General features: G+C 46.0%; 1 protein-coding gene across 1 annotated transcript; it reads right to left on the reverse strand.

The window, feature by feature from the left end:
• Positions 1-1,397: 1,397 nt before the first annotated feature.
• On the reverse strand, positions 1,398-24,251 carry CGAS (cyclic GMP-AMP synthase; the record flags this gene model as incomplete). Its single annotated transcript, XM_084622745.1, has 5 exons — positions 23,177-24,251; positions 9,320-9,542; positions 6,122-6,376; positions 3,785-3,887; positions 1,398-1,752 (listed from the first exon to the last, which is right to left on the reverse strand). Exons 1-5 carry the CDS (start codon positions 23,834-23,836, stop codon positions 1,398-1,400), a joined length of 1,596 nt encoding a protein of 531 aa, XP_084478871.1. The 5' UTR covers positions 23,837-24,251.
• Between the last annotated feature and the right edge of the window lie 1,589 nt (positions 24,252-25,840).

A 25,840-nucleotide genomic window follows, 5' to 3' on the forward strand; every position in this document is an offset into this window, starting at 1 on the left:
GGTAAGTTATGATTGTTGTCTGTAAATACATATGGAGGATACTCAGCAGTGAGGGAGAAGAGCTATTTAAGCTGATGGACAATGTTGGCACAAGAACAAGTGGGTACAAACTGGCCATGGATAAAAACAGATTGGAAATTAGAAGGTTTCTAACCATCAGAGGAATGAGGTACAGGATCAGCCTTCTGGTAAGAGTAGTGGGGGCAAACAACCTAGCAAGTTTTAAGATGAAACTTCTTAGTGGGGAGATTGGACTCAATGACCCAGGAGGTCATTTCCACTCCTGTGTCCTATACTCATATTTATGTGGCTGTAAAACATTTATACCTCCTACACACAGCCCTATTCATGGGTTGCAGATGCCAAAGCCACATGGGTACATACAGCATGCAATCAAACTACAGGATGTAAATGTGTTTAGCACTTGGGTGCATATGTCTTTGCACTGGATTCCAAAATATAAAGTGACTGTAGTTACTGTTGTACTATGATAGCACTAGCATTGCTAACTGCTTTTGTCACTAGATTGCTGTGTTACTAGTGTTCATCAGTGCTATCAGGATCAGCCTGCATTCTTCCACTTTCTGACCTCAAACACTGTGTTTCCATCAACTCCATGTTATATAATTATACTTAATAGTTATAGTCCTTTGTACTTGCAAAGTGTTATGGCAGCAAATCTTTGGAACATCTCTGAAAATACATAAATAGATAAAAGCAGTTAGTTGGGGGAGTCTATATCAAAGTCAGTAACCAACTTCTGTCAGCCACTGATGATTGTCCTTCACATAAAGGCAGCCTTAATAATCTGTTCTGTTTATACTGGTGCAACTTCATTGACTTCAGAACTGCACCAGTATAACTAGGAGTATAATATGGCCATTTGTCTGTAAATTTGTTTGCCTGTCATTGTTCTGCATCAAATCAATATTTTATTTTTACTACTGAATCACTGCTGCCTTCTTAGAAGCATAGAGCTTGTCTATAGTGTGTGGCACTGTGCATTGCAGTGGGTGTAATTGGGTGCACTTGAGAAATCACATCCCCATAGTATGCATTGCTGCACTGTGTAGACAAGCGCATAGAAGTGAGAGCAGGAAAGTATGGATTATAGCTAGTTCTCCTGCCGTGCCCCTCGCCCCCCCATTGAAAGTAGTCTGGCACCAATCAGACTTGAAATTGTGAAAAACTTGTCCTGTTGTCCCTTCTCCTCTACCACTAAGTTGCATAATTTAATTTAAATGTGCAAGTCTCATTTATTGTCCATGATTACTTTACCACCACTTTTCATAGCACCAGAAATTCCCAAGGAATAACTTCAAATGTTGATTCTTTATTAGATATTCTGATTTATAAAATATAAATGAAAATTTTAAAAAACACAATAGAATATTTCCTTAATTCTGCAGTTCAAATATTGGAAATCTATTGTTTATTTCATATTTAATTTCCTTTGAAAGGAAATCACTGCTTGCCTTATCAATCAATTGCCTACTAAAAAGGTTATGTGTAGGAATAAAGAAGTGTGGAAGGTATGCGTTGTTGAGGCAGTCCAGAAAGTAATCCAAAAAATTTTGAAAACAGCTCTCAAGGTCTGTGAACAGCCATTGTTTGTCATCTGGCCAAAGGACACATGCTTGGAAAAAGGCAGTTTTGGCATGGTAGGAACAGAATTTGTCCAGCCCCCGTCTGTTTCCATGTTTTGTTTTAAGCTGATCCAGAAGATGCTTCAGAAGTTTCAGACAGTTTTTCCTGTTGAACAAGAAGATGATATTACTGGGAAATGCCTTATGTATGCTAAATAAGTGTTTCTGGAAATGTTGTTAAAGTACAGAATATTTTGCTTTTGTGAGGCATTTGATGCTGATTCCTAACCAGTGGGATAAAGAATCTTGCCAATAATATTTTCCTATGAAGTATGAAAACCCATTGCATTTTTGTAGGCCAGATTCATCCCAGGATTACATTAGCTTTTCCACAGGGCTCCCAAGATTGAAGGACTGCGTCCAAGGGAAGTTTCAGTGATGCATTATAATAGAAATTTCCTTCCACTGAGAGCCATCATAACCCAGAAACTGAGTAGTGTTGGCCAGTCATATGCTTCATTTAGTGCACTCCCCACAGCAGTTACCACCAGTGGGCAGTTTTGGAGACTGCTGCAAATTAAAGCTGCCCTTTTCTGACAAACTGATATACCACTGCCTTCCCTCGGACAGAAGGAGCCAATGGGTATGGGAAGGTGCAATTTACATGTGGTTGCACCAACAATAGTGAATCTGGCCCAGTCCATAAAACAATTTTTGAAATTACTGTTGTAGCCAAAAATAAAATGATTCTAATAATTTGATGTCTTGTATGTCAAATCTAGAGAACTGACCAACATGAAGTAGACTCTCAAGGAGTTAGCTTTGTCTTTATATGCACACCTACTTGATGACTCTGTTTTCTCTCTTCCTATGCTTAGAATTATTAATGAAATTCAGAAGGGTTCATGATTTGTAAAACTACAGAATGCAAAATGGATTATCTGTCAAAAATCAATTCCTTAAATTATACTGTTTAAAACACCAAATGGATCTTCATGTATTTTCCCCTTACCCCCCACCCCCAACATACTAATTAATGAATTGCCTCAAATAGCTAACTTATTTAGTGTCCAATATCTAGTATATATAGTGAATCATAGAACATCAGGATTGGAAGGGACCTCAGGAGGTCTTCTAGCCCAACCCCCTGCTCAAAGCAGGCCCAATCCCCAACTAAATCATCCAGCCTGGGCTTTGTCAAGCCTGACCTTGAAAACCTCTCAAGAAGGAGATTCTGCCACCACCCTAGTAACGCATTCCAGTGCTTCACCAGCCTCCCAGTGAAAAAGTTTTTCCTAACATCCAACCTAAACCTCCCCCACTGCAACTTGAGACCATTATTCCTTCTTCTGTCATCTGTACCACTGAAACAGTCTAGATCCATCCTATCTGGAACCCCCCCTTCAGGTAGTTGAAAGCAACTGTCAGATCCCCCCTCATTCTTCTCTTCTGCAGACTAAACAATCCCAGTTCCTTCAGCCTCTCCTCATAAGTCATGTGCTCCAGACCCTTAATCATTTTTGTTGCCCTCCACTGGACTCCCCAATTTTCCCACATCCTTCTTGTAGTGTGGCGCCCAAAACTGGACACAGTACTCCACATGAGACCTCACCAATGTCGAATAGAGGGGAACGATCATGTCCCTCCATCTGCTGGCAATGCCACTACTTATACAGCCCAAAATATCGTTAGCCTACTTGGCAACAAGGGCACACTGTTTGACTAATATCCAGCTTCTTGTCCACAGTGGTGAAGATCCTAATGGCTGAGCCAATAGACTTCCCAATCTAACACACTGGGGCTAACTTTTTTTTATCAGACTTAGGAAGTGTGGGGAGGGATTGTTTTGTTTTTTTGACAGATTTCATCTGTTTGCTTTATAATGCAAAAATGGGAAGTGAATTTGTGATGTAGTATGCCCCCATCTTCCTTAGACTTCAATGGAAGCCAGACATAGTCAGCACTGCACAAGATTGTATTTATTTGCCTACAACAGAAGGGTGTTGTGAGGATTAGGTGATCTGCATGAAGTGTTTTTCAAATAAAAAGGCTTCATAGAGGCTCACTATCATTCCTGAGTATGGGTTCTTGTTCTCTCACACCACAGATTAAATTCTAAATTTAGAAAGAACGAACACACTTGCTAGATTGATATAGTGGCTAAAAGAGACTTTAAAAAAGACATACGAAGTACTAACCTACAACACTTCACTCCCTTAGATTCACAACATGTCTTTGTGTTGCCATGGTTCTTTATCATGTCCTTTTCAATGTGTGAGAAAGAGAGTCGCCAGGTGTCTTCTAAATATGTATTAAAAGAATACAAACGTTTTATTAACACTTTTACCCATTTAGAATATGAGTCTTACACAGTTTCTGTAGCTAAAGAAAAGTCATCCTGAAGTGAATTTATTTGGACATGTCTGCAACATTTTTTTTTTTACTTTAAAAATATCAGTTTAATAATCTAATCCACAAAATGCTAAAATCCCCAACATTTTTCATGATGTTCCTACAAGACAGAGTTATGGTTGTCTGGATACCTTAACTGCATTTCCATACCTAAATATGTTTGGATTTTCTTGAAGTGTAAATTTAACTCTTAATTTCCTGGGTTTACAATGCATGGTTTTGGGATAATTACAACACCCCAGGAAGTCTTCCATCTTTAAAATTACTTGAAATGTACTTTCAATCTTAAAACAATTTTTTGTTTTGGGATAAGCCAATTGCGGTAGTGTTTGGCATAACTTTATTTTTAAGACTTCTTCCACTGTCTATTGATTCTGACATGATCTTGTTTTAGGAGTACGCCTCTGTTACTCTCGCAATAGTACCCTGTTATCCACCCAAGGCAAGGCATTCAGTTTGAGTAAATTAACACCCATGAAGAATTAAATAGGCTTAAGCCACATTATTTTTATCGCACCAACACATGGCTATATGCTTCCCACCCAGTTATCGATCAGCTTTCTGTGTCATGAAGCACATAGTCACGGTTTTAAATTTAATCTTCCTATTACAGGAGATCAACATGACAAGGTAATACTACTCTCAAATAGCATTAGGTGGAATTCTGTACTGAGCTTTTTAAAAAATAAATTCTGTAGCAAAGCCTTTCTTTAGCATAACACTTTCTTTTGCTGAAATATAGTAGAAAAAATGTCAGTTTCCCCCTAGATGTACTCTACTGCCACAGATCATGATTGTGACAGCCAAGTTAAATAAAAATAATGGTAATGGTGCACTTATGAAGACCTGAACTTGATGGGGAAATCTAGTAAATTGCCCTGACAATGCAAAACATTGAGATTTTAGATGTATTTTTGTGTAGACTAAATCACTCAACTTCACATACAGAAACTCATTTTGATGTTCTATTTGTGCAAAAGCATACTTTCTTTCATTCTTAATAGGTTTCTATTGTATAATCGAAAAAGGTGGCAAAAATACCTCTTCATGGCCATGGTTGGTAAGTACCACAATGTTCCAATATGGGAGGGTCTATCTCAAATTACTTCAATGTCAGACACGTTGATGTAAGAGCTTCAGGGTAGAAACTGTCTTTGTACAGAGCCTCCACAATACAAATAATAGCACAAGTTTAATAATTCAAAGATAGGGTTTTCTTAGATGATGGCTCTGATCCAGATGTAGCCACGGACAAGACAGACTAAGAGAAGAATAACAAGGAGTCCGGTGGCACCTTAAAGACTAACATTTATTTGGGCATAAGATTTCATGGGTAAAAGTGAAAATTATGAATACAGGCATAAATATATATTGGCACATGAAGAGAAGGGAGTTACCTTACAAGTGGAGAACCAATGTTGAAGGCCAATTCAGTCAGGGTGGGTGTGATCTACTCCCAATAATTGATGAGGAGGTATCAATACCAAGAGAGGGAAAATTGCTTTTGTGGTGAGCCAGCCACTCCCAATCCCTATTTAAGCCCAAATTGATGGTGTTAAGTTTGCAAATGAATTGTAGCTCTGCAGTTTCTCTTTGAAGTCTGTTACTGAAGTTTTTTGTTGAAGGATGGCTACTTTTAAATCTGTTACTGAATGTCCAGGGAGATTGAAGTGTTCTGCTACTGGCTTTTGTATATTCCCATTCCTGATGTCTGATTTGTATCCATTTATCCTTTTATGTATTGGTTTACAACACTGGTTCTCCATTTGTAAGGTAACTCCCTTCTCTTCATGTGCCTATATATATATTTATGCCTGTATCTATAATTTACACTTCAGTCATCTGAAGAAGTGGGTTTTTTACCCACGAGAGCTTATGCGCAAATAACTCTGTTGGTCTTTAAGGTGCCACCGGACTCCTCGTTGTTTTTGTGGATACAGACTAACACAGCTACCCCTCTGTTAAGAGGAGAATACTGCAGGCCCTGCTGACAAACAAAGTAATACGTAGTTTCCCCTTATAACAGTTGGGTAATTACTAGTTGAGAAGAAGACCCCTCTCACATTTAAAAAAAAAAAAAAAAAGAAAAAAAAGTTAGTTTGTATTCAAAATAAAGACAATACCTTTTAGCACTCTTCCATCCTTGGCATGTTTGGGTACTAGGTATATTGGCTTCCATTTATATTCTTGTTTGACTTTCCTTCCTAGCCATTTTTCAATTTTTAGGCCATCCTGTGTACTAGCAGGCCAGCTCTGACTCCGAACTTCCAAAGCCAGGATTATATCCACTGATATCTCCATTGGAGGATTCCCAATGCGAAGTGTTATTGCAGGGCTTCCAGCCTTTTTTTTATCCACAGTCACTTTCATTTCCGTTCCTATAAAAAAAAAAAAAGTAACAACTTTTCTTTAATAAGCTGAACTTTTTAATATTGGAGGAAACCATTTTTGAATGTTTTTTTGTTTATTTAATTAGAATTTGCAGCTAAATCATGTCGTATACAAAGCTTCAGTAATTGACTATTAGAGAATATATGAAGAGACTAAGTATTTTTAAATCAGTTTGTATAATGCAAATAGTTCTTTTTTTTTAAGGTATGTGCAGAAAATTGACCAAGTAAACAAAGGAAGATGCATGAAACTACTTAGAACTCCATGAGGGACAAATAATTACGGGTTTCCCCCATTGAGAACAAATAACCAAGCCATTTTTGTAAGTAGCTTATGTAAAATTTTAACATAAGATTTCAGTATTTGACTAGCTGCATTAATATGCTACCATGTAATGAAAAGAAAGTGCCTTTCTAATATAACTGAAATTAAGGTGTTTTGGAGAGATCTTGTATTTGCAGTGAGTACTGATTCTAAAAGTGGAACGTTCTTGTGGTGTTTAGGAATATTTTTGTATGAATACAGTAGACCCATAGAACCCAATGTATTTTTATATTTAATATTGTAAATGTTAGTTGTTATGTTCACAATTTTCAACACACATACCTGTTAGCTAAAGGGGACTGTATTTTCTCACGTAGAGTATATTGTTAGTGTTACATTTGTTTTGGAAATAAATTGTCAAATTTAACTTTAGTGCCCTCGTGGCCAAGATGGAGTCTGCTCTGCAGGCAGCTCTGGCCAAGAGACGGCGCACGCAGGAATGCAGCAGGACAATTCCTTCCACCCCAGAGGCACCTGTTCCAAACCCCCCAGAGTGAACACACACACACCCACAGGAAAAGTACAATGGATATAGCAAAGGGAGATACTTATTTACAGAGGGGTGAGAGGAGAAAAACAACAAGGGGAAATGTAGGGGGAGCAGTAGAAAAGGGTTGCATCCAAACTAAGGCCCCACAGGCCCAGTGGTAGCACAATCTGAAAGAGCAGACACTGAGGAATGTATCTGCACATAGAGCTCAGGAGTCCTGTGCAGAGTTCCAGTTCAATGGCGAGTCTTGGGTGCTCCTGGTCATCTTCGGCGCCAGTGAACTTTCCCCAACAGACCCCTCCGGTACCCTCTTCTGCCGCTCCCTGCAAAGCCACACAGAGCAACAACTTCCCCACTTAACTAACTAGCAGCCTCCCTCCTTATTCCCAATGCAGAGTCACAAGCCCCAGTACTCTCAGCCCCATGCAGCCCTGGGCAGCAGTGATACTGGGTCCAGTTCCAGCCTGTCCTTCTTGGGCAAATTCCTCCCTGGCACAGTGCTCCTCCTGGCTCCTGTCCTGGGGTGTCCCCGATTGGCCACCCTGTACTTCCCAGGCTTCAGGCAGGTTCTCTCCCCTTCACTTTGTCCAGGGCCTCCCGGCTGCAGCCCTTCTCTCCCTGGGCTCCAGAGCCACACCCCCAAGTTTCCCTCCTTTCTCTCACTGCTCCCCCTCCCCAATAGGAAAAAGATTTAAAGGGACCATTCTCTCTAAACTACAAGGGGTTACACAAATAAAATATTTAATGAATGAAGGTCATATTCTTCCCTAATTTCTGCATAACCCCCCTGCTGACATCAATGGGCATTCCATTATGTATAGTGCTTACTTTATATCTTGGTCTACACACCATAATTCAACATAGATTCACCCCTCTTTTCCATGTGAGTATCAACCCTGATTATAGCACCATATTCTTGAGCAAAAAATACTACACTGAAAAGCAAGACACTGAATTTTTCACAAGATCCACATTCACTGACCTGGTCCATTAGGGACAAGGTTATTTGAACAGTTTAATGCTGACGTAAAAGAACCTCAGACGTCAAAAACCGTATCAGTCATTTCAGCGCTACAACAATCAGTCTCTGGAGTTTTTATACAAACTTATAAGTTTGAATGTTTCTAGCACCTTGCTGGAAGAAAAAACTGCTTTGTTTTAAGAGGGACAGGATAAGTTTAGAAACTACAGAAAGCTTACTTCCAGTAAAAATGTAAGAACGCTTGGTATAAAGCAGAAGAAATTGAGTCAGTATATGGGATAAGGATTTTTTCAAATACTTCTGCAAACTTGTTTAAGCCATCTGTTGTTTTCATAATGTGACTGGCCTGAATTAAACTCTAATTTGTTTTATCCCTGAGAGACTGACTGTATTTGGGGGAAATATTAGATCTGAAACACTTATTTTTAAGTCTCCACATTTCCAGAGCTCGTTAAGCAGACTCTATTGGGGAGTTGTCCTATACAAAGAATATTCTAAAGAAAGTCTTCTTGAGTTAATACAATTGTTACAGTCCAAGTTTTATACCTAGAAACTGTATTTTCTGTACAGCTAGTTAGGACAACATACTTTTAAAAAGAACTATTTCATTGAGACAAGATAAGGAATGAGTGGTCTGCCACAGACGCATTAGTTAAAAATTCTTATTAAACTTTTGAAGCTCGGGAGGAACAGCAAAAATGAAGGGGAAAATATATAGCTACCTTTTAGTCTCTTTTGCTGGAGGCTCAACACCAAGACCTTTGCACAAGGTCATGTTGAATGAGTCAGGTGGCAGGTGTATACACGGCTTTAGACCGTACCCTGAATGTCCTTCATTTCAATTTGCAAAAACAGCTTGCTGCATAAGAACGGAGTCAGGCAGAACCCTTCCACTGCACACTCTGTGGAGTGAATCAGGCCCTGTATGTCTGTGGTTGCTCTTCTCTTGTTGCTCTTGCAACAAGAAAAAGCTCATATATAGGTTTTTCTAGCATTTTGTGCACACATCTATGAAGGCACTGTTGACAGGAACAGAAGTTGTATGTACAACACTACTTACAGTGATTTATATGTACAGAGATTAATGTGAACAGTAATACCTGTAAGTGAAAATATTATCCACTGAATACTTACTTGTCATGCTCTTTACAATTTCTTTAATAATGTTCCTCAGGGCAAAAAGCATCTTACAGGCTGCTAATGTTCCATCTTCCTGTATAAATTTGTCCAGATCGTTTCCTTGAGGATTTCTTTTAAGTCTCACATAATAAAAGGCACCAGAGCCATCACATTGTTCCAGTTCAACTCTAGGAGCTGGCATTGTAAACATGATATCGAACTCATTTGGTGCAGAAATCTGTGAATCATAGAAATACAATGCTTACTGAGTTTTGTTATTACAGGTAAAGTTTTAGCCTGCATTTCCATTATAAATACCTCTATGAACTTTATTCTCCCATCCACTTCCATGTGCAGTGATGAGGGGAACAAATGTATGCTAATTTGCAGTAAATTAAGACCAGGGAACCCTCAACAGGAGAAAGACAATACAACCCTGTCAGGCAGATACTCTTATCAACTCTTACTGGAAGTTTTATTTTTGGATGGCTGTAGATTAGAAGTGATTTAATCATTCTGTTAGAGTGGGGTAAGCAACACATTTCATAAAGTGAAACTGGAACAACTTACACAACATCGATATAAAAGGCCTAAGTGCAGCAAGAAGAGACAGACCCAAATTATGCTGCTCAATTCTCCCTCCCTCTTATTGAAGTTAGTAGTAATAGGCTGTAATCAAGTCACCTCTAAACTTTTGCTTTGTTAAGATAAATAGATCCATCAAGCTCAATCGCTGAGGCATGTTCTTCTAATCCTTTAATCATTCCTATCGTTCTCCTCTGAAACCTCTTCAATATATCAACATTCTTCTTGAATTCTGATAACATCCACAGCAGGGGTCTCAAACTCCCGGCCCGTGGGCCATCTGCAGCCCGAGAACCTCCCCAGTGTGGCTCGTAGGGCTCCAGGAATTCTGGGGCCGGGTCTCTCTCTTAGCCCTGCCTGCTGCTCCCGCGCGTCCCCATTGTAAATAGCCCAAGCACTAGCCACCGGCAGTGTAGCAGAGTTGAGCGGCTTTCTGCACGCTAGCTCCATGTGTCTGTCAGCCCCAGGGTGGGGCGGAGCTGTGCCTCCACGTGCTGCCCCCATCCCGAGCACCCCTGCGGCCAATGGGAAGCTGTGAGAGCTGTGCCTGGGGGGCAGCAGCGTGTGGAGGCCCCCGGCCCACCCCACCTTGGAGCCCCAGGTAAGCGCTGCACCCCCCGATCCCCTCCCCATGTACTCCCTCCCATCCCCAAATTCCCTGCCAGAGCCTGCACCCCCTCCCCACACCCTTCTGCCCCAAACTCCCTCCTAGAGCTTGCACCCCATTCCCCTTCCCATACACCCTCTCCTGCCCCCAAACTCCCTCCCAGAGCCTGCACCCTTCCCCCTGCCCAGAGCCTGCAACCCTACTCCCTCCTCGTGCGCCCTCACCCTCCGCCCCAGCCCAGAGCCTGCACCCAGCACGCAAACTCCATCCAGGAGCCTGCACCCCAGACCTTCTCCCCTACCCAAACTCCCTCCCAGAGCCTGCACCCCAATCCCTTAACCCAGACCACCTCCCTCACCCAAACTCCCTCCCAAAGCCTTAGGCAGATTAGGGGGCAGAGATTGGAGAGGGCGGAGTTTTGGGGAGTGGGTTCTGGGTAGTATGAGTGACATTATTGGCCTGCTGGGAGAATCTGAGGACTGGCGCTGGCCCTAAGGTAAATTGAATTTGAGACCCCCTTGTCGGAGTTCCTTCCCCACTCTGGGGTACAGATGTGGGGACCCACATGAAAGACCCCCTAAGCTTATTCTTACCAGCTTAGGTTAAAACTTCCCCAAGGCACAGATTCCTTTCTTGCCTTGGGATTGCTGCCACCACCAAGTGACTTAACAAACTATCAGGGAAAGGATCACTTGGAGTCCTATTCCCCCAAAATATTCCCCCAAGCCTATACACCCCCTTTCCTGGGGAGGCTTGAGAATAACATCCTAACCAATTGGTTACAAAATGATCAAAGAACCAAACCCCTGGGTCTTGGAACAATGGAAAAATCAGTCACGTTCTTAAAAAGAAGGATTTTATTAAAAGAGAAAAAGGTAAAAGAATCACCTCTGTAAACTTCGGTTGGTAGTTAACCTTACAGAGTAGCAGAAAATTCAAAGAGCACAGAGGAACCCCCTCTAGCCTTAGTTTCAAAGTTACAACAAAACAGGGATAAACCTCCCTCTAGCAAAGGGAAAATTCACAAGTTGAGAAAACAAAGGTAAACTAATACGCCTTGCCTGGCTGTTACTTACAAGTTCGAAATATGAGAGACTTGTTCAGAAAGATTTGGAGAACATGGATTGATGTCCGGTCCCTCTTAGTCCCAGGAGCAAACGGCACAGGAAAACAAAGAACCCCAAACAAAATCTCTTCCCTCCCCCCCCAACCAGATTTGAAAGTATCTTTTATCCCCATTGGTTCCTTTGGTCAGGTGCTAACCTTGAGATTCTTAACCTCTTACAGGTAAGGAGGAATTTAGGCTACCCCTATGGTTATGACACACCCCACAAATCACAGATGGTGTCGGACAACCGGTACCACACTGGCTGTGATTTCTTCCTGGAGCTCTAGGAGAAAACAGAGTTGATAAGACCCATGCACCTCTAGACATACTACTGATTATATAAAAACTAACACTATGTCCCACATTTCAAGAACAATTTAACCAGCTGATTCTGGGAAACTTTCACGGGAGAGTGCATCAGTTACTTTGTTAGAAGTCCCTGAAATATGTTGTTTTTCAAAATCAAAATCTTGGAGAGCTTAACTCCACCGAAGAAGTTTTTTGTTACTGTCCTGGACGGTGTGAAGCCACTTCAGCGCAGCATGGTCAGTTTGTAGTTGGAAACGCCGTCCCCAAATGTATGGGCGTAGCTTTTCCAGCGCGTACACAATAGCGTAGCATTCCTTTTCGCTGATTGACCAGTGGCTTTCCCACTCTGACAGTTTCTTGCTGAGAAACATGATGGGGTGGAATTCTTGATCCAGTTCTTCCTGCATTAAAACTGCTCCCACACCTCGCTCAGATGCATCTGCGGTCACTAGGAACGGTTTGTCAAAGTCTGGGGCCCTTAGTACAGGGTCAGACATGAGTGTCGCTTAAAGCTGGTTAAAGGCCTTCTGACACTCCTCAGTCCACTGAACTGCATTTGGCTGGTTCTTTCTGGTTAGGTCTGTCAGTGGGGCGGCGATTTGGCTGTATTGCGGTACAAATCGTCTGTAATACCTGGCCAAGCCTAAGAAGGATTGGACCTGTTTCTTTGACTTTGGGACAGGCCACTTTTGGATAGCATTCACTTTGGCCTGTAGGGGATTGATAGTTCCTTGACCCACCTGTTGTCCAAAGTAAGTTACTCTGTTTAGGCCAATTTGACATTTTTAGCCTTAACAGATAGCCCTGCCTCTCTTATGCTCTCAAAGACTTCCTGGAGATGGTTGTGGTGTTCTTCACATGAATCAGAAAATATGGCCACATCGTCCAGATAGGCAACTGCAGATTCTCCCAATCCCGCTAGGAGACTATCTAGAAGTTTCTGGAAGGTGGCAGGTGCATTTCTCAGCCCGAAAGGGAGCACATTAAATTCATGCAGCCCTACATGGGTGATGAAGGCTGATCCTTCCTTGGCGGATTCATCTAGCGGTACTTGCCAGTACCCCTTGGTTAAGTCTAAGGTAGAGATGAACTGGACACATCCCAGTTTCTCCAGTAGCTCATCTGTGTGTGGCATTAGCAAGTTGTCTGGGTGAGTTACAGTATTTAGCTTACAGTAGTCCACGCAAAAGCGTATTTCCCCATCCGGTTTGGAGACTAGAAGTACTTGAGATGCTCATGCACTGTTAGAGGGGCTGATTACACCTATCTGTAGCATGTCCTGGATCTCCTGTTCTATAGCAGCTTTGGCTTGAGGTACCACCTGGTAAGTCTGGGCTCTACTTGAGCGAGCATTACCTGTGTCAATGGAGTAGTAGGCCCGTTGTGTCCGTCCTGGGGTGGCTGAGAACATCAGCGTGAAGCTAGTTCACAGCTCCTTGATTCGCTGGCGCTGCATGCATCCGAGGGTCAGTGAGAGGTTTACCTCTTCCACGCCCCTGTCACTTTTCCCTTCGTACTAAACACCTTCAGGCCACTCAGCGTCATCTCCTCCCTGGGCTGTAAACTGACAAACCTTCAATTCTCTGGAATAGAAGGGTTTTAGAGAATTAACATGGTACACTCAAGGGTTGAGGTGGGGGATGCTATGAGATAGTTGACAGCTCCCAGGTGCTCTTGGACCGTAAATGGCCCTTCCCATGATGCTTCCATCTTATGGGCCTGAAGCGCCTTCAAGACCACGACCTGGTCGCCTACTTTAAAGGACAGCTTTCTGGCATGTTTATCATACAAGGCCTTTTGCTCTTCCTGAGCATCTTTTAGGTTTTCTTTAGCAAGGCCTAAAGAGGTTCAGAGGGTGTTTTGTTGGTTGGTTACAAAGTCCAGAATGTTAGTTCCTGGAGAAGGAGTAAAACCCTCCCACTGCTGCTTCACCAACTGTAATGGCCCCTTAACCTTGCGGCCTTACACAAGTTCAAATGGTGAAAACCCTAAATTGGGATGTGGTACAGCCCTGCAGGCAAAGAGCAACTGCTGTAACACTAGATCCCAATCATTGGAGTACTCATTTACGTATCATGGCCCCCAAAGTTCCATTAAACTTCTCCACCAGGCCATTTGTTTGATGGTGGTAAGGGATGACAACCAAGTGGTTCACCTCATGAACTTCCCATAGGCTTTTCATGGTCCCTGCCAGGAAATTAGTTCCCGAATCCATAAGGAGGTCGGGGGGCCAACCTACCCTGGCAAAAATGTCTGTTAGTGCCTGGCACACGCTTTTAGCCCTGGTGTTGTTTAGAGCTACTGCTTCCAGCCCTCGGGTAGCAAAATCCATGAAAGTCAGTATGTACTGCTTTCCTCTGGGTGTCTTCTTTGGGAAGGACCCAGAATATCCACAGCTACTCGCTGAAATGGGACCTCAATTATGGGGAGTGGCTGGAGAGGGGCTTTGACCTGGTCTTGGGGTTTTCCCACCCTTTGGCACACCCCACAAGATGGGACATAGGTAGAAACATCCTGGCCCATTCCCTCCCAGTGGAATGACCTTCCCAAATGGTCTGTGGTCCTGTTCACCCCAGCATGGCCACTAGGATGATTGTGGGCTAAGCTCAAGAGCTTTTCCTGGTACTTAGGTGGAACTACCAATTGTCTCTGAGGATGCCAGTCTTCTTGGTGCCCACCAGAAAGAGTTTCCTTGTATAAAAGTCCTCTTTCTACAACAAACCGGGATCAATTAGAAGAGCTGAGAGGCAGTGGGTTGCTCCGTGCTGCCGTCCAAGCTCCCTGGAGGCTTTCATCTGCTTCCTGTTCAGCCTGGAACTGTTCCCTTGATTCTGGAGACATCAGTTCCTCACTGGATTGTGGACCTGGGCTCGGTCCCTCTGGAAGCAATGCAGGTGATGGGGCTGTTTCCGTTGACTGTGAATCGCTCTCCGCTGGTGCACTATGTGGTATTTCAGGCTCTGGCTGAGCCTCTTGTGTAGGGTTATCTGGTGCTGCTGCCAGTGCAGGCTCAGTGGTGTCCTCTGGTGTTGAAGTTGTAGATGGGTTTGCCAGCGCTAGACTCAATGCTGGCAACGGTTCTGGTGCTGCTTGCTTTGCCAGTTCTGCTTCTGAGACTGGCTTTGGCTGGGTCTCTGGGACTGGATCCACTATGGCTGTTGCAGTCGTTGGCAGGGGATCTGGTTCCATCACCTCTGTCTGGGTCTCTGGTAACACAGACGGGGCCTTGGTGGAAGGCTCAGGAACAGGGAGAGGTGTGAAAGCTTGCTTAGTCTGGCTGCGGGTGACCATTCCCACCCTCTTGGCTAGCTTCACATGGTTGGCCAAATCTTCCCCCTGCAGCATGGGAATGGGATAAACATCATAGACTGCAAAAGTCCACATTCTTGACCAGCCCACGTACTGGACAGGCAACTCAGCTGTAGGTAAGTTTAAAGATTTTGACATGAATGGTTGAATCGCCACTTGGGCCTCTGGGTTGATGAATTTGGGGTCCACTAAGAATTGGTGGAGAGCTGACACCTGTGCTCCAGTGTCCCTCCACGCTGTAACCTTCTTCCCGCCCACACTCAGTTTTCCTTCGCTCTGAGGGTACCTGGGAGGCATCTGGGCCTGAGGACCTTGGGTGTGACTCCGGTGTTATGAACTGCAGTATATTGGAGTTCTTGGGGCAGTTGGCCTTCACATGCCCCAGCTCATTACATTTAAAACATCGCCCAGCTGACTGGTCACTGGGGCGAGGTGGGTTGCTGGAGAATGGTGTAGTGGGACAATAAGCTGTCTGGGTTTTTCCTTGGGATGTAGGTGGGGCCTTGGGTTGCCCCCGATGACAGGGATTTGTTTTGGGTTGCCCCTTCTAATATTCGCTCCAACTGCTACTAGTTTTTTTCTTTTCTGCCACCTCCACCCATTTGGCTCCAATCTCCCCTGCCTCGACAACAATTTTGGGCTTCCCATCTAGGATGTACCTTTATATTTCCTCAGGAACACCCTCTAAGAACTGCTCCATTTGCATTAGGAAGGGCAACTCTTCTGGAGATTTAACATTTGCTCCTGATGTCCAGGCATCCCAATGTTTCACAATGTGGTAGGCATGTCTGGTAAATGACACGTCTGGTTTCCACCTTAGGGCTCTGAACCGCCGACGGGCATGCTCGGGTGTTAGCCCCATTCTGATTCTGGCCTGTTTTTAAAAAGTTCATAACTGTTCATGTGTTCCTTAGGCATTTCAACCACCACCTCAGCTAAGGGTCCACTGAGCTGCGGCCTCAGCTCTACCATGTACTGATCTGTAGAGATGCTGTACCCAAGGCAGGCCCTTTCGAAACTTTCTAAGAAGGCCTCGGTATCATCGCCTGCCTTGTAGATGGGGAACTTTCTGGGATGGGAAGAGGTACGTGGAGAAGGATTGCTAGGGTTGTCTGGTATATTCTGCTTAGCCCTTGCCATCTCTAACACCAGTGCATGCTTCCTCTCTTTTTCCCTCTCCTCCTCAGCATGCTTCCTCTCTTTTTTTCTTGTGGGCAGCCTCTTTGGCTTTCTCTTCTCTTTCAGCAGCTTCTTTCTCGAGTTGTTTTAATTCGATCAGTCTCTTATGTTCCTTTTCTTTCTCTTGTGCTTTGAATCTAGCTAATTCCAGTTTTTTCTGGACATCACTTTCTGTCACAATCCTAGCCTTTTTGTGTTTAACCTAGCTATACCCGAGAGTTAGAAAAAAAAACCCAGCTTGTGAATTCCTTTGCTACTGTAACTTGACCCCTCTGCCTTCAGGCAGAGAAAAAAACCTCTTAACTGCTCTCAGCAAAAACCTGTTTCCAAGCAGCCAAAAGGAAAGAAAAATTAGTCCTTTTAAAATCCTGCTGTGCTTTTGGGTTCAAAAATGATCCCACCACTCTGCCACCATGTCAGGGTTCCTTCCCCACTCTGAACGCTGGGGTACAGATATGGGGACCCACATGAAAGACCCCCTAAGGTTAGGTTAAAACTTCCCCAAGGCAGATTCCCTTCTTGCCTTGGGATCGCTGCCACCACCAAGTGATTTAACAATCAGGGAAAGGACCACTTGGAGTCCTATTCCCCCAAGCCTATATACCCTCTTTCCTGGGGAGGATTGAGAATAACATCCTAACCAATTGGTTACAAAATGATCAAAGAACCAAACCCCTGGGTCTTGGAACAATGGAAAAATCAGTCACGTTCTTAAAAAGAAGGATTTTATTAAAAGAGAAAAAGGTAAAAGAATCACCTCTGTAAACTTCGGTTGGTAGTTAACCTTACAGAGTAGCAGAAAATTCAAAGAGCACAGAGGAACCCCCTCTAGCCTTAGTTTCAAAGTTATAACAAAACAGGGATAAACCTCCCTCTAGCAAAGGGAAAATTCACATGTTGAGAATACAAAGGTAAACTAATACGCCTTGCCTGGCTGTTACTTACAAGTTCGAAATATGAGAGACTTGTTCAGGAAGTTCTGGAGAACATGGATTGATGTTCAGTCCCTCTTAGTCCCAAGAGCGAACGGCACAGAAAAACAAAGAACCCAAAACAAAACCTCTTCTCCCGCCCCAGATTTGAAAGTATCTTTTGTCCCCATTGGTTCCTTTGGTCAGGTGCCAACCAGGTTACTTGAGCTTCTTAACCCCTTACAGGTAAGGAGGAATTTAGGCTACCCCTATGGTTATGACACCCCTGATCTACAGAGTTGAACTGCCCTAGTGCAATGCTGAACATCTTACTGCACAGCAGAAAGCCACCACCCAGACTAATCTACAGAGCCAAATGGAGAAAGTTTTCAGTATGGGCCACGTAGTCCATAGCAGATACTATCTATTGTCCTTAAAACACTGCAGCCTCTCAATACAGGTGCACCTGATGGCAATATCCTCTCATCACCCTCCAGTCCAGGAATATGCAGTCTTCTTAAACCCTCTGGGATCAAAGTTCCGTAAGGAACTTCCTCCCAGTTTGGGAATCCTCTTTTTTGTGGGCCCTTAATCTGGTGCTGTCAAGCCTGATTTTTTTGGGAAGGGGCATTTGAACTCCTGGCCACCTCTTTTCTATCATTTGTCAGTGAAAACTGCCTTCCTTATGGCCATCACTAATTCAGCTAATGTACTCAATGCTTTTTTTGCCTCTGTCTTCACTAACAAGATCAGCTCCCAGACTGCTGCGCTGGGCATCACAACATGGGGAATAGATGGCCAGCCCTCTGGAGAAAGAGGTGGTTAGGGACTATTTAGAAAAGCTGGACGTGCACAAGTCCATGGGGCCGGACGAGTTGCATCCGAGAGTGCTAAAGGAATTGGCGGCTGTGATTGCAGAGCCATTGGCCATTATCTTTGAAAACACGTTGCGAACGGGGGAAGTCCCGGATGACTGGAAAAAGGCTAATGTAGTGCCAATCTTTAAAAAAGGGAAGGAGGAGGATCCTGGGAACTACAGGCCAGTCAGCCTCACTTCAGTCCCCGGAAAAATCATGGAGCAGGTCCTCAAAGAATCAATCCTGAAGCACTTACATGAGAGGAAAGTGATCAGGAACAGTCAGCATGGATTCACCAAGGGAAGGTCATGCCTGACTAATCTAATCGCCTTCTATGATGAGATTACTGGTTCTGTGGATGAAGGGAAAGCAATGGATGTATTGTTTCTTGACTTTAGCAAAGCTTTTGACACGGTCTCCCACAGTATTCTTGTCAGCAAGTTAAAGAAGTATGGGCTGGATGATTGCACTATAAGGTGGGTAGAAAGTTGGCTAGATTGTCGGGCTCAACGGGTAGTGATCAATGGCTCCATGTCTAGTTGGCAGCCGGTGTCAAGTGGAGTGCCCCAGGGGTCGGTCCTGGGGCCGGTTTTGTTCAATATCTTCATAAATGATCTGGAGGATTGCACTCTCAGCAAATTTGCGGATGATACTAAACTGGGAGGAGTGGTAGATACGCTGGAGGGCAGGGATAGGATACAGAGGGACCTAGACAAATTGGAGGATTGGGCCAAAAGAAATCTGAGGAGGTTCAATAAGGATAAGTGCAGGGTCCTGCACTTAGGACGGAAGAACCCAATGCACAGCTACAGACTAGGGACCGAATGGCTAGGCAGCAGTTCTGCGGAAAAGGACCTAGGGGTGACAGTGGACGAGAAGCTGGATATGAGTCAGCAGTGTGCCCTTGTTGCCAAGAAGGCCAATGGCATTTTGGGGTGTATAAATAGGGGCATAGCGAGCAGATCGAGGGACGTGATCGTCCCCCTCTATTCGACATTGGTGAGGCCTCATCTGGAGTACGGTGTCCAGTTTTGGGCCCCACACTACAAGAAGGATGTGGATAAATTGGAGAGAGTCCAGCGAAGGGCAACAAAAATGATTAGGGGTCTGGAACACATGACTTATGAGGAGAGGCTGAGGGAACTGGGATTGTTTAGTCTGCAGAACAGAAGAATGAGGGGGGATTTGATAGCTGCTTTCAACTACCTGAGAGGTGGTTCCAGAGAGGATGGTTCTAGACTATTCTCAGTGGTAGAAGAGGACAGGACAAGGAGTAATGGTCTCAAGTTGCAGTGGGGGAGGTTTAGGTTGGATATTAGGAAAAACTTTTTCACTAGGAGGGTGGTGAAACACTGGAATGCGTTACCTAGGGAGGTGGTAGAATCTCCTTCCTTAGAAGTTTTTAAGGTCAGGCTTGACAAAGCCCTGGCTGGGATGATTTAATTGGGGATTGGTCCTGCTTTGAGCAGGGGGTTGGACTAGATGACCTCCTGAGGTCCCTTCCAACCCTGATATTCTATGATTCTATGATCACATTGACTAGAAAAATTGAGTAGATTCAGGCTCTGAGAGGACCTATCATGTACAATTTTCCAACAGGACAGTCACCTTTAGGCCTCACCCCAAGTGGGGACCCTCTTTCCAGATGATGATATGGTATCCTCTCACACTGAGGATACCTCTCTGGAGGAGGGAACTCCGGTTATTAGGAAGAGACAGGTAAGTTATGGGGGATTCGATCATTTAAAAACATAGCTGGGTTTTTGATGACTGGGAGAACCGCATGGCGATTTGCCTGCCTGGTGTGAAAGTTGTGGCTCTCTCAAGACATCTAGATAGACTTATGTGTAGTGCTGGGGAGAAGCCAGCGGTCATGGTACATGTAGGTACCAATGACATAGGGAAGGATAGGCGAGAGGTCCTGGCGTCCAAATTTAGGCTGCTAGATAAGAGACTGAAGTTCAGAACCTTCATGCACATTGGAAAACATAATCCCAAATATACATAAAAAATGATGGGGTCTAAATTGGCTGTTCTCATTCAAGAAAGAGATCTTGAAATCATTGGGGATAGTTCTCTGAAAACATCCACTCAATGTGCAGCGGCAGTTTAAAAAAAAAAAAAAAAAGCAAACAATGTTGGGAATCATTAAGAAAGAGATAGTATCATATTGCCTCTATCTAAATCCATGATACGCTCACAATTTGAATACTGTGTGCAGATCAGATGTGGTCGCTGCGTCTCAAAAAAAATATATTGGAACTGGAAAAGGTTCAGAAAAAGGCAACATAAATGATTAGGGGTATGGAACAGCTTCTGTATAAGGAGAGATTAATAAGACTGGGACTTTTCAGCTTGGAAAAGAGATGATTAAAGGGGGATATGATAGAGGTCTGTAAAATCATGACTGGTGTGGAGAAAGTAAATAAGGAAGTATTATTTACTCCTTTTCATAACACAAGAACTAGGGGTCACCAAATGAAATCAATAGGCAGCAGATTTAAAACAAAAGGAAGTATTTCTTCACACAACGCACAGTCAACCTTGGAACTCTTTGCCGAGGATGTTGTGAAGGTCAAGACTATAACAAGGTTCAAAAAAGAACTAGATAAGTTCATGGAGATAGGTCCATCAATGGTTATTAGCCAGGACGGGCAGGGATGGTAGCCCTAGCCTCTGTTTGCCAGAAGCTGGGAATGGGTGACAGGGGATGGATCACTTGGTTATAACCTGTTCTGTTCATTCCCTCTGGGGCACCTGGCATTGGCTACTGTAGGAAGACAGGATACTGGACTAGATGGACCTTTGGTCTGACCCAGTGTGGCTGTTCTTATGTTCTCTGACCTCCATGTAATCTGTTTATCTCATGGTCTTCTGAAATTCACTCCACTCCAAGACAAATGAGACTCCATACTCTGGATGTTGTAAGAGCATGCTTTTTATTTAGACAGGACTAAACCATTTGGATACACGCACAGGCTGTTTGTGGTGTGTGCCGGAAGAATTAAGGGATAACTAGCGTCAGCTCAGACTGTGTTAAAACTTGTTATCCCCAGCCATGAAGGATCCATCTCGACATGTTAGAGTTTACTCTTCCTGTCCCCACCACTTCTTATATATAAAGACTATCCACAATGATCAATACCCCTATTACCTGCAACCTGGATAATTGTAACTGACTGTATCTATAGTTGAACATCAGAACAATGTAAAGGCTTCAGCTAGGGCAAACCACAGCTAACCGCTGCCTGCGTGTCTTAGGTACCATGAGCAAATCAAGCCTGTGCTCCAGTTTTTCCACCTGCTCCCAGTCTAAATGGACTAATGGAGCAGGTCTCAGCTACATTATCTTCATCTATGTGAACCATCAGGACAACTGTGTTCCTCTAGAACTATTAATGCAGAGCACAAACTGTATGAGATCTGGAGCTGTCTCTTAATCAACAGGAACTAATTCAACAAACTTCCTGAAGAAATTAGAGTAAACGAGTTTGAATATCTTTTGTAAAATCTGGAAAATTTTATTAAGGAGGAAAGCCTCCCCACCCCTATAACAAAACTGTTTTTACAACATCAATCTCCCTCCCTCCCAACTAGCCCCCACGAGTGCTGCCCAGAGGATTCAGGAGGCCTGGGGTAAAGCAATTTCACGGGCCCCTTCCATAAAAAAAAAGTTGCAATACTATAGTATAGTATATTGCCCTGGGGAAAATTGCCCCACCCGGGTGGTTCTGGCCCCCACTATCCATGTAACCCCAAAGGGAGACAAAACAGATTTCATGAAACCTGCTAGGAACCTGGGAGTACTCAAATCTATGGTTATGGTCACCAATATAAAATGCATAGCTAGAAGGAATATAATTAGCCATTATGGGAAAGAGAGTGCAGTGAAAGTGTCCCTGTAAGATAATGTGCTGTACCTGAAAGGCACAAAGAGCACTTGAGCAGGAGAGTGGGGTGGGAGGAGGTATTTTTTCATGCTTTGTGTGTATATAAAAAGATCTTCTACACTTTCCACAGTATGCATCCGATGAAGTGAGCTGTAGCTCACGAAAGCTTATGCTCAAATAAATTGGTTAGTCTCTAAGGTGCCACAAGTACTCCTTTTCTTTTTGCGAATACAGACTAACACGGCTGTTACTCTGAAACCTGAGCCACTATAGTTTCAGAAGCTGCTGCAACAGAAGCAAGGGCTGTGCCATGCTGGGACAATTTGAATAGAGACAATTTTAAGTAAGAATCAGGGACAGAAAAGGACCCTGAAGCGTATCTGAAAATCTGTTCCAGGGAGGGAGGCTGGAGGTGGCAGAAGATTATGAGTCACATCACAACTGGAAGGTTTCAGAGTAGCAGCCACGTTAATCTGTATCCACAAAAAGAAAAGGAGGACTTGTGGCACGTTAGAGACTAACAAATTTATTTGTGCATAAGCTTTCGTCAGCTACAGCTCACTTCATCGGATGCACGCAACTGGAAGTGCCCTAGTCATGCTAGGTCAGGGGTGGGCAAAGTATGGCCCATGGGCTGGACCTGGCCTGTCAGGGCTTTGGATCCGGCCCACAGGATTGCCAGCCCTCTGGCACCGCAGGCCCTGCGCCACTCCCAGAAGCAGCCGGCACCACGTCCCTGCGGCCCCTGGAGGAGGGGGAACAGAGGGCTCCGCACGCTGCCCTCACCTGCAGGTACCTCTCCCTGCAGTTCCCAGTGGCCAGGAATGGGGCATGTCGCTGCAACCCCGGAGCCACTCCAGGTAAACAGTGCTGGGCCGGAGCCCACACCCCAACCCCCTTCTGCACCCTGCACCCTAACTTCCTGCCCTGAGTCCCCTGCTGAGCCCCACCCTGCACCCCAACCCCCTGCCCCAGCCCTACATTCATGGCCCTGCATGCAATTTCCTCACCCAGATATGGCCCTCCGCCCAAAAAGTTTGCCGCCCCTGTGCTAGGTCCTACATTAATCGTGTCCGCTGGCGATGAAGTGCTTAAGCCCCTGCCGGTTTCTCCTCACCTTGACATGCTCGTAGTAGCTACCGGTGCCCAGAATCTCTACTGAGCTGAAACTGCCCTCCCGGGCTCTGATCGCTGACAGCAGCGCGCGGATGAGCTGGTTCACACGCTCCGAGGCCTCCGACGTGTCCTGCCGGCCCAGGCTCAGTGTCTTCAGCACATCCCGGAGCGGCCGGGCTCCCACTCCACCTGACTTGGCACCGACGCCGCTCTCTGCCCCCGTGCAGCAGGCGGCAGCTACAGCGGGCGGCTCTCGGGGGGCGGACGCTTTTGTTTTAGGGGCAGCGCCCGTCTCTCTGCGGGCAGAGCCCTTCCGAGGGGGGGCGGCTCCCTGCCTACTGGGGATAGCGATACCCTCTCCCGGGGCAGAGCCCTTCCCTTTGGGGACACCGCCCGTCTCGCTGAGAGCAGGTCCCTTCGCTGCGCGGGATCTGGCAGAGGTGGCGCCCTGCGGGTCAACGGGCGGAGGGGCGTCTCTGGGGTTAGGGGTTTTGGCATGCTCACCAGGAGGCCGAGCGTCCCCGCCCCCCGCCCCAGCTCGCCCCCCGCCCCGGGCAGGGGGCTGGGCGCGCTGGCTCCGAGGGGGCTCGGGAGCGCTGCTCTGACTCGCCGCCTTTCTCGAGCCTCTCGCTCGCCTGGCCCCGGCGCACGGGTCCCCCATGGCTCAGCGCGCACCGCCTCCCGCGCCCGCCTGGCTCCGGGCTCCGAGGCGCCGAGCGCGAGCCCCGGCTCAGGCAAGTTCCCTTCCGGGGCCGGGGCGCGCCGCTGGAGAAACGAAACTCAGCGCGGGGCACGACCCTGTTCCCGCCGCTGGCTGCTGGGGACAGCGGCACCGCCCACGCCACAAGCGGCCGGGCTTTCCCGGGCGCGTGAGCAGCGAGGCCAGCCGCGGGGCGCGGTGTTGTGGGGGGCGTTAGGTAAACGCCGGCGGCCAGGGCACAGCGGAGCCCAAGGCAGCGGGTCAGCCAACTCTGGCGGCTCCAGTCGGCATTGTTGACCGGGCAGTTAAACGTCCGGTCGGCCTCTCCTAGCAGGGCAGGCAGGGTCCCTGCCCGGCTCCCAGAAAGCTACTGGCATCTCCCTCTGGCTCCTAGGCTTAGGGGTGGCCAGGGGGACTCTGGGCGGCTCACACACACACACACACACACACGCCCCCGCAGGCTCTGCAGCTCCCATTGGCTGCCAACCGTGGTCAATGGGAGCTGCGGGGGCAGCGCCTGCAGGCAGGGGCAGCGCAGGAAGCCGCCTGGCTGCACCTCAGCCTAGGAGCCACAGCAACCTGGAGGCAGCTTTCTGGGAGCCCACACCCTGAACCCTTCCCATGCCCCAACCCCCTGCCCCAGCCGGGAACCTACTCCTGCACCCTAAGCCCCCTCTTGCACTGCAAACCCCTCATCCCCAGCCCCCACCCCAGAGCCTGCACCCCCAGCCCAGAGCCCATACCCCCTCCTACACCTCAATGCCCTGTCCCTGCCTGGAGCCCCTTTGCATTCCAAACCCCTTGGCCCCACCCCAGAGCCCCCTCCTACACCCCAAACCCTGCATCTCCGGCCCCACCCCGGAGCCCACATCCCCAGCTATAACCCTCGCACCCCAGCCCCCTACCCCAGTCCGGTGAAAATGAGCAAGGGTTGAGGAGAGCGAGCAATGGAGGGAGGGAGGATGGAGTGAATGGGAATAGGGCCCCAGAGAAGGGGTGGAACCAGGGTGTTTGCATTTCTGAAAATAGAAAATTGGCAACTCCAGAGCCCCTCACCCCCCTCTGCCCTGGAAGGCAAGCGGTGTAACGTTAAAAACTGCGGCTCATCAGCGTTAGCTGTGGGACAAAGCCTGTGCAGCGGGGATACTGACTGCACAGGAGGGTCAAACAGGTAGAGGCAGGAGAGGGGCCAAATCAGGGAGGAGCCTGGTCCAGACCAGGGTTGAGGCCAATTACTGTTTTGTGGGGCCCTAGGCCAGACCAAGTGGGGCCCCTCCCCCCTTCTGTCGGCAGTCCCCCCGTGCTCCTGGCAGGGAGCAGGGACAGGGTGCGGGGTCTTGCCGCACTCCCCTGCAGGAGCATCAGGCAGAGCGGGAGCACCCTTTTTTCCAGGGCCCTCCAGTTGGCTGAGGCCCCTGGGCATGGCCCCATTGGCCCAGTGGCTAATCTGCCACTGAGTAACAGTCACCTCATACAGCGTGTGCCACATGCACTGACTGCCAAAATAGGGCGTTGGGGGGCTGAAGGGCTTTTCTTCTCCACGCACTCAGCACCCATTTCCCAGGGCTGTTTTGTTAGCGGCATAGTGCATCCAAGGATCTAGACAAGACCCCTCTTCCCTGTGGGTTGTGCTGAGCTGCTAAAGGAGACTTGATTCAGAAATGTTTTTAGTGTTTAAAAGAATCCCTTATCACTTTATACCTCTGCATAAAGACTCATAGCCAGTTTGTCTTTGCTGCTCTTCTCATTGCCTGAACTGGACTGTATTTTTCTTGCCATCCATGATAAATGGAGTTTCACACCTTTACATTATTTACTTTTTTAAATGTTATTTTTATTCCTCTTGGCACTTCATCATTTACCTTTGTTATCATTGTGCAGATGGATACCATTGTGCTATTTAATTGTCGGTTTTTTTAAATAACAAATGTCATTGAAAACATTGACAGGTTTCAGAGTAGCAGC

The sequence above is a fragment of the Lepidochelys olivacea genome (genome assembly GCF_965140295.1).
Source record: "Lepidochelys olivacea isolate rLepOli2 genome assembly, chromosome: 3".
NCBI classification, from domain to species: domain Eukaryota; kingdom Metazoa; phylum Chordata; order Testudines; family Cheloniidae; genus Lepidochelys; species Lepidochelys olivacea.